Source organism: Chlorocebus sabaeus, chromosome 22 (genome assembly GCF_047675955.1).
Source record: "Chlorocebus sabaeus isolate Y175 chromosome 22, mChlSab1.0.hap1, whole genome shotgun sequence".
Taxonomy (NCBI): domain Eukaryota; kingdom Metazoa; phylum Chordata; class Mammalia; order Primates; family Cercopithecidae; genus Chlorocebus; species Chlorocebus sabaeus.
This window is the reverse complement of record NC_132925.1, coordinates 5757219-5773644: the sequence shown is the minus strand read 5'-3', so window position 1 is coordinate 5773644 and position 16426 is coordinate 5757219. Positions and strand designations below refer to the sequence as shown.

The following is a 16426-nucleotide window of genomic DNA, read 5'->3' as shown; positions in this document are numbered from 1 at the left end:
AGAGAATTATATTACATTTGGGGAAATTTTCAATATTTAATCATAAGCATTTTTATTCCAATGTAGGCCATACATTCACCAATATGAACTTACTCTCACTAGAGGCTGGCCATGTTTCTTTTTTGATTTAAAAAAAAATCGAGGTATATGTTTGCATGAATGCCCATGTGTGTTAAAACTTGTAATAAACAATGAGGAAAGGCGATCAGTGAAGAGTTTAATGATTCTACTTCTTGTAGTGTTAAACATGTTCTGAAAGGTCTAAGAGAAATTGTAAGCTGTGGGGGGAAAGGAAGAAAAGAAGAGGAAAATCTATTTATTTGAACATTTCAATTAAATAATTTCCTATTTAAGTTGTCCTCATGAAAATACGACCTTTGTAGGTTTCCAAAAAGTATCATAATCTTTGCTTATGTGCCTTTATTTTAGTGAAGAGTTTCGTTGTTCTTAATTTTCCAGTTCCATTTCCAATGACTATGAAAACATTATTAACTTTATATATTACTTTTTAATTTGTTTATTTTTACTGCTTCAGAGTTAATGTTGTATTTAAAAGATAAATTAATCCTAGCAATTTGGGACACCGAGGTAGGCAGATTGCTTGAGTCCAGGAGTTCGAGACCAGGCTAGGAAACATGACAAAACCCTTCCTCTACACAAAATACAAAAATTAGCCTGGCATCGTGGTGCACTCCTGTCATCCCGGCTACTTGGGGGCTGAGGTGAGAGGATAACTTGAGCCCAGGAGGTCCAGGATGTAGTGAGATGAGATGGTGCCACTGCACGTCAGCCTGGGCTAGAAAGTGAGATCCTTTCTCAGAAAAAAAAAAAAAAAAAAAAAAAGTTACTGTTTTATTATGTGAGTGTCTTAGATTTCTATGTACATTATTTAGTTCAGGTCAGTTTGTTTAAAACTAACATAAAGATATGGTTCTTAACATTTAGACAATAATTTATGATTACGTTGGGGAAACAGGACTTACTTGCATGAACCAGTTTGTCTCGTTGTCTCTCACATGACATTCACGTAAGAAATAAGATTTTGTGAACCTTGTGCTGGGCTTTCAATTGAGATTGTGGGATGCGGTGCTGGTTGAATTTGGTTTTGTAATATTTTTGAGTGTGGATGTCATTTTTTTTCAGGCCATTAGTCTATCATTGTCTAAGGCACATTTGGTGTCATAAACTTTGTGTCTGTATTCTAGTAGAATATAGTAAAATTATTCAAATTCGTCTGTATGCTAAAACTCAGAAATGTTAATGTTGAATTAATTTTTCAGTTTTATTTTAAATTTATAGGCCAGACATAGTGGCACACGCTTGTAATCCCAGCACTTTGGGAGGCTAAGGTGGGTGGATCACTTGAGGTCAGAAGTTCAATACCAGCCTGGCCAACATGGTGAAACCCTGTCTCTACTAAAAATACAAAAAATTAGCTGGGCATGGTGGTGGGCACCTGTAATCCCAGCTGTTCGGGAGGCTGAGGCAAGAGAATCGCTTGAACCCGGGAGGCAGAGGTTGCAGCCAAGATGGTGCCACCGCACTCCAGCCTGGGTGACAGAGAGAGACTGTCTCAAAATAAAAAAAATTTAAATTTATAAAAATATATAAGATGGAGATCAAATAACCCAGTATCCTCTTCAAAAATTATCACATTGACGTTCAGAGAGATTATCTGTTTATATACTGATTTTTGCAAAATTGGCTAGAACATAATTTTCTTGACTTCTAATTCAGTGTTATTTCATTGTGTATTAGAAATGCTTAATTTTCATTAAGTGAAGGATAACATAATTTTCTCACAAAATTCATCAAGACAGAGTACCTGATATCTTTATTTTTGCAAAATCATATATAAATATGTATACTTAATGAATTATAAGCAATTCCTAGAATTGCTTGACAGGCTTTTACATTTGCTTGTGCAATCAAGATTAAGAAGGAAGAGAGGCTAACAAAGAGGAAAGGGAGAGAGAAGAGGTTAGAAGAGGAAAAAGGAGGGAATGAGAATAAGAGACCGTATGGATAGCTAGTTTAGGAATAGAGGAGCCACAGGGAGTAAGGAGGGAAGAATGCATTCTCAAGGCAGAGAGTGAGGAGAGTCTGGGCTGAAGAGGGCAAGAATTGGGGCACGAGTCAGCCAAGAAAAGATGAGACTTGGTACGGAAGGAGTATCGAGTGGGAAGTTCCTAGATGTGTTTGCTGCTGGAAAGACTGTCTCAGAAGTATTTTCTTAGAATAGAAAAATTCTGGAGAAATGTGATTAAAACAAGAAAGAATAGTTAAGCATTATGTAGGGAGTCAGTCACACAAAATGAACACATAAAGAAAAATGTCCTTTTCTTATTTCTTCTTCCTCTCTTCCTTTTGTTTCTGAATGTTTCTGTCCCTGTGAAATTTGTATGTTGGAATTCTAATCTCTAAGGCGATGGTATTAGGAGGTGGGGTCTTTGGGAGGGCTCCACGCTCTGAATGGGTTTAATGCTCTTAGAAAAGGGACCCCAGAGAGCTCCCACACTCTCTTTCTACCATGTGAAGATACAGTGAGAAGTGGGCACTTTGCAAATCGTAAGATGATCCTCATCAGAATCTGGCCATGCTGGCACCCTGATTTTGGACTTCCATCCTCCAGAACTATGAGGAATAAATTTCTGTTGTTTATAACCCACTGTGTCTTGGCAATTTGATATAGGAGCTTAAACTAAGGCAGATGGTTAATTTAATAGATATCTTTCCACAAAATCTGATTTTGTTGACCATGTTGAATCTATCTTTAAAGGAAGTCCTATGTTAAGGACTACAGTAGTGAACTGATAGTATGTAATAAAAATATATTCCTGCTGTGCCTGTCAAAAGTGGATCGGGGGCTTTTCTGAACTAATATAAGGTGATTTCCAATAACTTTGAATGAGTGTTATATTATCCAATTTGTCCTATGGGCTTCAACTTTCACTATCACTTTCTGAGAAGCTTAGCTTCACTTCCTCAGAATAGATTAACCATTTCTCTCTCAATACCGTCTCACACTGCCGTGTTTATTCTTTGTGTTATTAATCAGCATTGTAATTACATGTGTTTGTGTTTGTAGTTGTAAAATGTCTGTTTCTCCTGTTAGACCCTAAACTCAGCACACATTGATACTGTGTATTTGCTATTCATAGCTGCGTCCCCAGCACACATTGATACTATGTATTTGCTATTCATAGCTGCGTCCCCAGCACCTGGCATTGTGCCTGCTACAAGGCAGGTAGTTAAGGAAATGCATGTTGAATGTACAAATAGGTAAATACAATAAAATTCTAGGAAAAGTAAATGCTGAATTTAAAAAAGGGATTATTTAGCTTTGATATTAGCTAAAACATGCTTATCTTTATGGTTTATTTCAGTATGAGAAAATCACAACTAATAGAACACGTTGATATATTACAGCCATAAATGTAATTTATATGTAATAAATATTCAAAATTTCTTTATTATTTAATAGGAACTCTCATTGATTGGCAGTATATCAAACACTGCCATCGCATTATACCCATTCCATTTAATCCCCATTCAGGAGGGTGCAGAAATTATCTTCCATTTTACTGTGTGGAAAACTGAGGCTTAGAGAAGATTAATGCAGCTACTATGACCACATATTAAAATTATGGATATGTGGAAATTACAGGGTTGTAAAAGATGTTGTGCCAGGGAAATTGCCAAAAACAGGAGATAATTTTTAATATAGTCACGCTGAATGTGGAGTATAAAATTGTAGTTAAGAGGCAAGGTTTTAGATTCAAAAGGTTGAGCTGAACCTGTATCTATTACCTGAGTGACCCTGGACATGGTTTTTTAACTTTTCTAAATCTCAGTTTCCCAAACCATAAAATATCATATCACAGCCTTGTTAAATGAGGCTGTGTGACGCGTGGAGTCTGGAAGCTAGTAGACACTTGGTGACTTTGAATTCCTTTTTTCTTTCTATATAATATCACATTTCTCCTTTCTATTCTGCTCCACTCCAGAAAGCCCACTGAAAGCTAGCTCCTTTTACTTGTGGGAATGTATCCAAATATAATTAGAAAGATATATATTATTTAGCAGAGCTCATGCAAAATACCATTGAAGAGTGATGTTTGAAATTTAAATATAATCATTAGCAGACCCTATATATTTTCCTTGATTTCCCATTCCTAGAACACACACACATGCATGCATATGCACACACACCATTCGTTTTTTGAAGAACTAAGTGCTTCTGTATTTTCACCTTGCCCTACCTCAATTGCTGTACAGCTAGTTTTTCCCGGTTCATCTCCGCTCTAAAATGCTTATCTATTTTTTGGTCTTAAAGTACATCATTGCATCTTTAAAATAACTTACATAGTATTATCCTAAATGTCTGCATCTTTATATGCATTATAATAGGGTTTTCCTTGAATATTGTCCTAAAATATCATTCTGAGGTGATAGTGAAGGATAATCCTGTTGTAGTATATTTAAAGTCAGTAGTCTGTAAAATAATTATTTCAGACTGGAATAAAAATCAGTTCCCAGATACTTTATGTTTGTGTAAGATCTTTATTCTAATTTATTGTTGGTGCTGATTAGAGCCAGGCATCATGGCTCAGGCCTATAATCCCAGCACTTTGGGAGGCTGATACTGTTGAGATATATGTATTTCTGTAAGTTGCCTCAAGTTGTCATTTAAAATAAAACTGGCTAAATATAAGTAAATAAATACATACACAGAATTGTAAATTTAAGTGAGATAATGGGAAATTATCAAATTGAGGGACGTATTTTTTCAATCATAAAATTATTTTAATGGCTTATTTATTTATTTTTGAGATGGAGTCTCGCTCTGTCACCAGGCTGGAGTGCATTGGCACAATCTCAGCTCACTGCAACCTCCACCTCCCAGGTTCAAGCGATTCTCCTGCCTCAGCCTCCCGAGTAGCTGGGAATACAGGCGTGCACCACCATGCCCAGATAAATTTTGTATCTATGGTTTCACCATGTTGGCTAGGATGGTCTCGATCTCTTGACCTTGTGATCCTCCTTCCTTGGCCTCCCAAAGTGCTGGGATAATAGGCATGAGCCACTGGGCCCAGCCAATCGCTTATCTAAATATGACAGTTAATCTATTAGAAATAAATCAGAAGGGAAAAAATGAAAAAGGAGTCTATGAATTGTTAATGTTTCCAAACTTTTACCTGTAAGGTAAGCTCTTAAAAGCTGATTACCAATTATGGTATTAATATGACATTTGTCATGATGTATATTACATATGTTCAAGTCACTGTCACTTGATTTGAACTAGTCATTAGCTTTATTTTATAGATAAAGTAGGATTTTTAAAACTTGTTTGAAAAACATGGGTGTCTGTGTATAACTATGTCTACATGTATGTACATTCATGTACTGCATAACATTTTAACAAGCAACCACATATAAGACGGTGATCTCATAAGATTATAATACTGTGTTTTACTGTACCTTTTCTGTTTAGATATACAAATACTTACCCTTGCATTACAATTGCCTCCAGTATTCAGTACAGTAACATGCTATACAGGTTTGCAGCCTAGGCGCAATATACTATATACCATACAGCCTATGTGTGTAGTAGTAGGCTATCCCATCTAGATTTGCATAGGTGTGCTCTATTAGAGTGGGTTATTTGTCCTTTTACACTTGTCTTTTTCCATCATATCAGACTATTAGCTTTCACTTTTGTTCTCGCTACTGTCCACTGTCAGTTCCTACACACACACACACACACACACACGCACACACACACTCTTTATGTACACACACCCACCGTCACAGACACTTCAGGTTTGCCTTTTGCTAATCTTACTTGACAGATAACCAATTTTTAAGAATACAGGTTAAATTAGAGAAGAACATGATTTGGAAATTTCTCAAGTATTTTATTATTTTAGTAAAAGTCTGATTGGAATCATTTAGCCTATGAAAGCACCATATCATCCTTTTCTACTTATTTCCTAGAGAATACCTGATTGGAATTACATATAATACAAATAGAGTTAATTTTAATAAAGTATTTAATATGCTAAGTACAATTTAGGCCTTATGGGAAGAAAATGCTTTATTTTGTTAATGGATATAGATAACTGGAGCTCAGTGGATATAATCTGATTAAACAATATATTAATTTACATAAAATAAAGTTGCACAGAATAAAATCCAGAAAATTATGTGATATCGAAAAGAACTTCAAAACCATAATTTGTAATAACTACCTACATTCTGAAATTTCTATTATTACAGATTTTTAGTAGTTGAATGAATAATTTGTCTCACTAGAGTTTTGTGCTACTCATTATCTAATAGCATTTGAAATTAATATATACAATAGCCTCTATTTAATTCTCAGTGTCTAAAAATCCAGATATGTTTTATTTTATTATTGATGATACTGTTATCTGCTACTGGATATGAATTACTACTTTTTGATCATTTCAAGTTTTCTCTTAATTCCAGTTGGCTGAGTTTGTAATATAACTTATACAAATTATGAGCAAAACATAATATTTTTAAATGTTGGTTAATTTAATTAAAATTAAATTGATTAATGAATTCTTTTGATTTTTTAAAGTAAACCAGGTAGTTCGATGTTACCCATTATTATATTAAACGGTGATATTTTAGAATATCTTTCTAAAAATATGTCATTTTTATTATAATTTAAGGCTTTTTTTGGCATTCTATACCTTTCTCGTCTTTCCTCACAATCTACTGCCTCAATTGAAATACACAGATCAAAACATGAGGTTTTGGATTCATGGTTTTATGATGTACTGTTTAATACACATTCAGCCTAAAAGCCTACAGAATATCTAAGAGGAACACCATTTTTTCCTTTATATTTTTTTGATATTTAGCAGCTGCTTAGTAATGTCTCTTATTTATTAATATACAATATTAGTAGGTTTAGTAACATCCAGTGAACTAAGTTGCAAATTTTGAAAATCTCAGAGGTTTTTCTGGACCACAGATAAATAGAACATTAGGCAAATAAGCTTGGATTACAAAATGCAACATTATTAAATAAATGTCATTCTATTTGATGATAGTTGCTTACTGAGAAAATTTGTCTATATTTCATTATAAAGATTATTGGCAGAATGTGAGACAATCAACAGTTTTTGATTTTAGGGATATTTCCTAAAAACCTTAGTATTGGAATTATCTGTGTGACAAAATTTCCTTAAGAAATCCTCATTACTTGATTACAGGTTGAATATTTCAGACATCTAAGCCAATTAGAATCATGATTATTTTGATTGCCAGAAATCCTTAAATGTATGTATTATCCATCGATGTATTCAGTTTCTATATTAGGCACCTTTGATTTAAACATTTTTTTAGTGGTTTGTGATTCATAAGAAAGTCAGTTGCATTTCATTTTTTTTTCTGGATATTAGAGATTTTGTTTTGCTCCAAAAAATAAATTGTGAGTGCTCTAATCAGTTGACTATGCACAGTACAAATAACACAGTGCTGGTTTCTAATATATGTGTGAATTAGTTTAAGATATAAAGCTAAGAACTAAAATGGGTTACTTCTTAAACACATTCATTTTGACCAATGAGGGGTGTGTGTGTATATATATGTGTGTGTGTGTGTGTGTGTGTGTGTGTGTGTATATATATATATATTTGGCATCACCATCTAAAAGTTACCATCTAGCTAGTCACCATCTAGCTCCTCCAATTGTTCAGAAATTAGGTTTCTGGCCAGTAAGTGGTTTGTAAGGACAGGCTTTAAAAGCTGTTGCCAATGCAGTAATCTAAGTCCAGGCTTGTCTGTTGGAACGCACCAACATAAAACTGTCTTAAATTCTGCTGTATATTTTTATGAGATTCTAATCAACTGGATATATCAACTGTGTTATGGGCTGTTTGATGACATTTTGAGGTAGAAAAAGTAAATTGCCTTTTTTATTGTACTTTTTACCAGACATTGTCATACTCTGACTCAAGGCAAACAATTCGGTTGAGGTGATTCAGTTCATTTACTACGAGAGAGCACACTGGACAGTATTTCTAATTCAGTCACAGTCTGGAATACTTTGTACTCCTTTTTCTGTCAACACCCCACAAAAGGAAAAATGGAATCTATGAGCTTGAATTTGGAAATTATGAGAGTAGGAGTAATATTGAACGTCTTTCAGAAATCAGTATTTTGACTGGTGACTTATTCTTAAAGCTTGCTCTATTTCAAAGACAAATCTTAGATTCAGCGAACTAGTTCCTTCCTGTGTGAGATTATTGTTTTCATGGTCCGTGTGACTGCTGGAGGGTGGGGTGCAGAACAGGGCACCTCTGCTGGATGTCCTTCCATTCTTGGATGTTTAATGTGAATTTAAGAATCTTCCACTTGATTTTGAGGTCTGGGTACCCATGAGACAAAATGATTAGGGAAGAAGTTTTTTCTCCAGTAATGTGTACTAAGTATTTTATAATTATATACATAAAGGTTGTGCTTTTGTGCAGAAAATTTAACACAGCATAACTAAGACTACTATCCTTAGAAACTGACAATTTATTTTTTCTTATACAACAAAGGCTAGTTATTTATAAAATGTTACCCTTGTAAGACTGGTTATTTTTGCATAACTGATACTAATAATCTAGTTTTAGAAAGTCGACTTAGCCAGAGAATTAATGCTTTAAACTTTTGCTTTGAACTTGCTGCTACTGACTTTAAAATTTTATATTTAGCTTTTTCCTAAAATCATTTCCTGATATTTGGTTAAAAAAATAAAACTTTTTGGATTTTTGTTCTTTACTATTTTGTTCTAGTTTACTTTCATAAAATTTTGTCTATTGTATTTCATTAATGATTCATAAAATATAAAAGACATTAAAAGCAGTAAAAATTTGATTTATCACTTTAATCTTGTAGTAGTTTTTAAAAGACTGTTTATCATTTTTAGACAATGTGAAAGAGTATTTCAGAGATCTGAAGAATAGAATGCAGTTTTTAACCCATGAGAACTTTTCAATTAGATGCTCTATGGTCACTATTGTTTCTTTTCTGATTGTCACGGGAATTTTGTTGTTGTTCATACACGCCAAGAATCTGTCTAGTGACATAGTTATCCCCAAGTGTGTCTTTTTATTTTAATATTTTAAACACAGTTTATTTCCTGTTTTGGTCAAGAATAGATTAAATATTGTAGTAAAAGGAATCAATAGGACTTTCATTACCCTTGACTTTAATGAAACCTGCTGTGACACAAGGCAATTCTTTCTTTTCAGTGATCAAGTTCACATTGTTTCCTTCTTCTGTTTTCCATTGAATTGCAATATAATTCACTTATCTTTCCCTTTACTTAGAAGAGTGTATTCTTTTCAAAAAATTATTTTCACAGGATTATTTGTATGCAATTTTATTCAAGTCTTTCTTTCTGAAATTCTCATAGCAAACTCGTTACAAAATATAGATATATGTTTGGGGACAGGGAACTCTCTGTATCTTCCTTTCAATTTTTCTGTGAATCTAAAACTCTGAAAATGTATTAATTATAAGAAAACTAGAAACAATATAGTAAAGAAAATTCCTATGCAAAATAGAGTGATTTTGATCTTATGCAGTTCTAGTATATCTGTTTGTTTCGATTCATTTCTTCTGTTAAACAGGATTTCCCCCTTAAACCGTTATGAATGTGCAATTATAGAACCATAAGCAAATACTACCTTCAAGATTGCTTAACCTTAAAATCTTGAACCTCCTGTCTCCCTTTTATATCTATTAGATTGCTTGGATTTCTTTTCTTTTCTTTTCTTTTTTTAACTTAGTAAGTTTTCAAAACTCAAAGTAACTTATTTAAAACAGTTAATTACTAACAACACTCATCTTTCCCCAAAGTTTGGATTTACAATTCTGAAGTTAATTTTGATGACTTCATCTTCATTTATGTCAGATTGTTCTTTAATATATGCAAGGTTTTAAAAATACATAAATTTCAACTGGGGTAAAGATTTGTGTACACTATTACGGAGCTTTGCCATTAAACTAAATGAGGTATTAAAGTCTTAAAAGCACAGTTATAATAAGATAGAGAAGTCAACCATATTATATGACTAAAGAAAATACTAATTGATGATGCCTTTGTTTCACTTGTCCAAAACAGACTTGTTTTGTGTGGTGTTTTTAATTGAGTTATACAGTTTCTTTGTTTTCCTTCTCTTTTTATGGATGTAGGACTCTGAAACTCGTAAAACTTTGGACTTTATTAAATGTGATTTTTGTTAATTAGGTTTTCTTTTTTTACCTCCACAAAACAACAGTCTAGTCAATGTAATGTTGCTTACCATGTGGTTGATTTTCTGTTTTTATCTTTTATTTTTTATTCTGAATCATATCTGTTTGAAATTGTAGCAGGAGGAACTATTTTAAGCAAAAAGTCATTGAAAGTACTTGTTGTACTGATAATGAAAATGCATTTTCTGAAAGGAGAAAAATCACATTAATTATGGTTATATTATGTGAAAATCCTTTTTAAAAATTCGGGGACTGGTAATAGATTTTATTCCTTTGCTTTTTCTGAACAGTACTATATAGTAATGACTTTTGTGGTTGCTGAGAACATAGCATTGAATAAGACGGGGTCTCTGGTTTTGGAGTTCATGTTAGAAATTTTTTTCCCTAAATTTTCTTAGATATTAAGTGACTTTGTGGACTATAAAAATTAATAATTTTTCCTTTTAGAATGAGTTTCATCAGCCAACTGAGATTCTTATTAGTAGTTTTGTGACTTTTATATATATTATATTTCTTGAACATTATGGTTCTTGAGTTAGAGCCCTATAATTTTAGTTAATAGCAAACATTTATAACAATTAAGGAAAATGCTCTTTACATTTTGCTTAAATACATATTTCTCTTATATTTTAGCTGGGAAGTTTTAAGATTCCTTCTGTCAAACATAAGATGGTGGTTGGAAGAATATCGCTTTGATGGATTTCGTTTTGATGGTGTTACATCCATGCTTTATCATCACCATGGAATGGGTAGGTAACCTGATATAATCAGGTTTGGGGTTAATTGCAGAAGCTGCAATAGCCATTATGCGTGGATTTTTATTAGTTCCATTACATATGCTCTCTTCGTAGTAATTTATTATCCCATTTTGGCAATAGGTAGAGTGTAAGTACATTTTATAAGTAAACAAAAGATAATCATTTCCTTTGAAATATATCTACTGAATATGCTATCATTATTGTGTAGCTTAAAATTTTTTTGACAAAACCATTTATTATAACACCTTCAGGATGTGAACACTACAGCACTTCCAATTAAAATAAAAAATAATAGATGAGAACAGTTGTGAATGCATAGGTTTTTACATAGTACACATGGAATAAAATATGTATTTTAATTATAGATTTACCTGGTTAAAATTAAATTATAAATTAATTTGAAATTAAAAATATTTATCAGACTCTCAGTTTAAAAGTTGTACAGGCTGGGCATGGTGGCTCACACCTGTAATCCCAGCACTTTGGGAGGCCAAGGTGGTGGATCACGAGGTCAGGAGATCGAGAGCATTCTGTCCAACACGGTGAAACCCTATCTCTACGAAAAATACAAAAAAAAAAAATTAGCTGGGTGTGGTGACAGCCGCCTGTAGTCCCAGCGACTCGGGAGGCTGAGGCAGGAGAATGGCGTGAACCTGGGAGGCAGAGCTTGCAGTGAACTGAGATCGGGCCACTGCACTCCAGCCTGGGCAACAGAGTGAGACTCCATCTCAAAAAAAATAAATAAATAAGAAATAAAAATAAAAGTTGGACAAAGAAGTGGAATCACAGAATACTAATCCCTCAATAGATGACATGGGAACAATTGTTGTTGTTGTTATTATTATTATTATTATTATTATTATTAGAGACAGAGGCTTGTTCTGTTGCCCAGGCTGGAGTGCAGTGGTGTGAACTCAGATCACTGCAAACTCCACCTCTTGGGTTCAAGCGATTCTCCTGCCTCAGCCTCCCGAGTAGCTGGGATTACAGGTGCCTGTTATCATACCCGGCTCATTTTTGTATTTTTTTTTAGTAGAGACGGGGTTTCACCATGTTGGCCAGGTTGCTCTCAAACTCCTGACCTCAGGTGATCTGCCCACCTTGGCCTCCCAAAGGGCTGGGATTGCAGGAGTGAGCCACCGCACCCAGTCAATTATTATTATTTTTCAATGGCCAAATATTCACCAGCAGTAAACAGAAAAAAGTTAAAAAGGGTGAAAAACTTGACTAATTGACTAAATCTTGAAAACTGACTACGAAGGAAAGAAGCTAAACATTGAATCTTGATCTTATTCATGATGCTGCCCACTTGAAATGTTCCTAGGAAGGAAGTTGCATCTGTAAAACACAACAGAGTTCATTGATACCCATTTTCCAGTTTTGGGGAAGCTGACTTATGGTATGCAAAGACAAGCATGGAAAAAGTTAAGAAAAATCTTTTCCTAGATTTAAACACCTACATGCCCCTACAGAAACTACCTCACTGAGAGAGGAGTATATTCCAGTGATTCGTGGTATTAGAGGAGTGAACCAAAGTTTATGGATATGGGATGTGCTTTTCATGGATAGAGAATCCAAGAAATGGTTAAAGAAAAACATTCTGAGTTATTTAACATTTTTTTTCTCCCTTAGAATGAGAGAGAAAGCAACAAACAAAATTCCTGAAACCACACAGCAAAAGATCAAATAGAATACCAGAAAAGTTGAGATAAGGCAATTAATATCAAGCACAGTATTTAATTTATAAACTTAGTAATAAAGAGATATTTATCAGGAGGTGATGAATTTACCTGCAATTTACTTACATGCATGAAAAAAAAATGGTTGGACTCATAGTATTCTATTTGCAGAAGCAATGTCTGCCAAATTCTTACAAAGTGTGACTCAAACATTTGCTAGTTGAATGGTGGTTGCCAGGGGCTGAGGAGTGGAGGAAATGGAGAGATGTTGATCAAAGGGCACACTTTCATTTTAAGGTGCATAAGCTATGTGGAATCTAATGTAACTATGGTTAATAATATTAGTTGGTATATGATGAGAGCCAACTTTAAGTATCGTTACACACACACACACACGCACACACACAGTAACTATGGTGACGGATGTGTTAATTTGAGTATAGTAATCAGTACACATTGTATACCAATATCAAATCAGTACCTTGGAAACCTTGAATATATACAATTTTTATTTGTCAATTAAACATTTTAAAATTAAAGAATGACAGCATCAAACAAAAGTGAGAAACTTGATAGTTATATTGCTGCTGAAATACAAACATGAAAGAACTTGAAGAATAAGAGTTCCATAATTATACTTGAAAATATCCCTCAGCGATAGAATCCGGCAAACTGAGAAAAAAAAATCAGTGGAAATTAGATATAGAGAAACAGGATAAAAGGCTGACGTTGAGCACAAATTTGATTTTATTATAACAATAAGAGTAAATTACTGAAAGAATAGAAAGTAAATGGTATAACCGAAGTAAGTGAAATGTGCTATAACCTACCAAGGTTAGGAGGTGGGAGAAGAGGAGGCAGGAGGAAGTTTGAGAATATATAATCTCTTTATCATAGGGAACTCCATATTGCATAAATTGAAGTACCTGTTTGAAATAATATAAATATTGTGTCTCAGTTTTATGATGGTTTTCCTATTTTCTTTTCCTTACCACAAAGGGATTTAATACAAGCTAACATTAACATCTTAATGTGACAGAAAATGTATCAAAAATTATTTGATATTTAGAATCCCTTTAGTATGATTTCACTTTTTTGCCATATAATTTAGCTAAAATTAAATCTTTAAAGTGCTTTGTTTTTCTCATGTCTGTGCATTTGTCAAACAAAATTGATTTGCAGGATTGTCTGAACCCTGAATGTTGACATGTAGTACTTTTCTAAGTCAGTATATTTGCTCATACTTACGTTATTAAACTGCTACAATAACAAAATTCATGTAAAAAACTAATTGGTGGATGTATTTGTGCAGAGTTAAGACTTGCTTTTTAACATAATATATCCATATTGATTTTCTTTTTCTAAGGTCAAGGTTTCTCAGGTGATTACAGTGAATATTTCGGACTACAAGTAGATGAAGATGCCTTGACTTACCTCATGTTGGCAAATCATTTGGTTCACACGCTGTATCCAGATTCTATAACAATAGCTGAGGTAAAGCCATCGAGAAGTCGTACCTTCTGACCCCCTTTAACAGAGAGCATGCTGTCAGCATACAGTATTTGACTAGTCCATCTCGTGTTGTCAATAATTGCATAAATAAAATTCTACCCTGTGTATAGTGCAGCTCTCTTGTATGGGTGGCACATTATTTAGAATTCACTGTTTCCCTATTAGAAGATAATGTATACTAATTACTTGTCACCATTCTATTGTGAAAAAAGAAAATGCCAGTGGTTAGAAAGTTAAATGTCCTAATCAGTGGACAGGCCTTCCGCTATGAGACCTTCAGCAGAGAAAAGAATTGAATATGAATGTGTGTCTGTCCATTTATTATTTTTTTTTCTTTCTTGGCTCAGTCATTAGACACAGGATGGATCGCTGCCTGCAAGCTTCTCTGAAGTCTTTCTTGTTCTGATGCGATTACCTTTCTTGTCTATGTTATTGCTCTCAGATTGCCAAGTGTTCACTGGTTATTCATGATTCTTGAAGGTTCATGATTAACTGTCCCAAAGCTGCACTGTAATGATATAATTCTGTATATGCATGATTGACAATTCCCCTCTTGGTGATAAATGTGATAAATTAAGAAGTTTGTTAAATGCTTATGCTAATTTAGATTTAGTGCTAAAATCCCTCTGGTTTTCTAAGTTCTCTAACTAGGAATTATTATGAAAATTGAATTTAGTGTGTTAAAACTGTTCTATACAAAGTATAGTGGTTGGCATATAAAAATAGTAAGACTACTGTCAAAAAGAGTTAGAATTAAGGTGTGTTTTTACATTGTTGGCATTTACTTTATTGGCATGAAATGGAATAAATAGTCTCCTTCCTGTAGTATTTATTTTTTGTATAGACTGTTTTTATACCCACCATTTCTCAAAATCAGAAATCTCTAATTTTATAAATGGTATGATTTCATTGCTTGAATAGAGGAGAATAATTTTATTCCCTTCAGGCACTTTACTTTCTAAGTATTTTCTGGGAATAGAGCAGGAGCCCTAAATTCCTGAAATTGGTTCTTATGTACAATTCAGAAACAACAACCTGTCATACAATTTAGACACCCAGTATTATTTCACAGTCATGACCTACCTACATTTGATCATAGCACATCTTACTAATACTTGTGCTAATTCTTTTTGTGCTGAATATCTTTAACATCATTCAGAGTGTATTTTAAACTTTTGTCTTCTGTATATTTGAATTTTATTTGTCAAGCATCAAAAATTTAATTAGTTTGTCAGTGATATTTATGGCAATCCAAAGAGATATTACAAATGACAAATTACAATTAATTACAATTAATGACAGCACAAATCAAAAGTGGGTACTGAAGGAAAAGGAGCAATGATTTAATACATGAAAGTTAAAATTGTTACATTGATCTTTCCATTCATTTCAAGTAAAATAGTCTCATCATCTAGGGAGCTCTGGTCTGATTATCAGTGTTTCTACCAATGAAACTGAGACTTTAGCCTACTTTATATTACTTGGTTTTAGATTTTTTAAAAAACAAGATGTACTTTCAATTTATTCTACTTAAATTGAAAACTACTTCAATTTCAGTACGTCACTTTTCTGTCTAGTGGGAGTCTCTTCCAAATGTAGAATTGATCCCCATGAACTTTTTTTTTTAAGAAAAGGAATGTGTTTGGATGGATAAGCAATATACATTTATTTAAATTCCTTTAGTAGAAATATGAATTTATTTATAATGACAATAACAAAAAATTGAATTTCTTTTTGTATTTTGCTCAATGTATCTACCATTTTACATTATTATATTTGCTATATTAAAACATTTTTGATTGACGTATCTTTCCCTCTGGAATGGTTATAAGTGCTCTTTATATAGTAAAAAATTAGAACTATTTTAATTTCATCCCAAACACAGAATCATTTTCATATGCCATATGAGTAGGCATCAATTGTTTTATATTTAGAGTATGTTTATTTTGATGATCTTTATGATTTACCTTTTTTTTCTTAAAAAATTTAAAAGAACAGTCACTAACTTTCCACTTTCAAAAGGAGGGCCAAAATAATTCATATGCATTAATGAGGCAGCTTTCTAGAAATCAGATTTAGGAGTCAAGACTATATGATTGTTACCGAATCACCAGGGGTTCAGTCTAGGTCCTGCTGCTTGCTGCACAGAAAGCCAATCACTGAGACAGTGATTATCGCCGGAGAAGACTTTGATCA

General features: G+C 33.3%; 1 protein-coding gene across 1 annotated transcript in view; it reads left to right on the top strand.

The window, feature by feature from the left end:
* The window catches only part of GBE1 (1,4-alpha-glucan branching enzyme 1), a 265726-nt gene that overhangs the window by 151776 nt on the left and 97524 nt on the right, over positions 1-16426 (top strand). Inside the window, exons 8-9 of the mRNA XM_007986177.3 lie at positions 10915-11030; positions 14085-14212. Coding sequence (XP_007984368.3) covers positions 10915-11030; positions 14085-14212 — 244 coding nt within the window. The remainder of the gene's footprint in view (positions 1-10914; positions 11031-14084; positions 14213-16426) is intronic.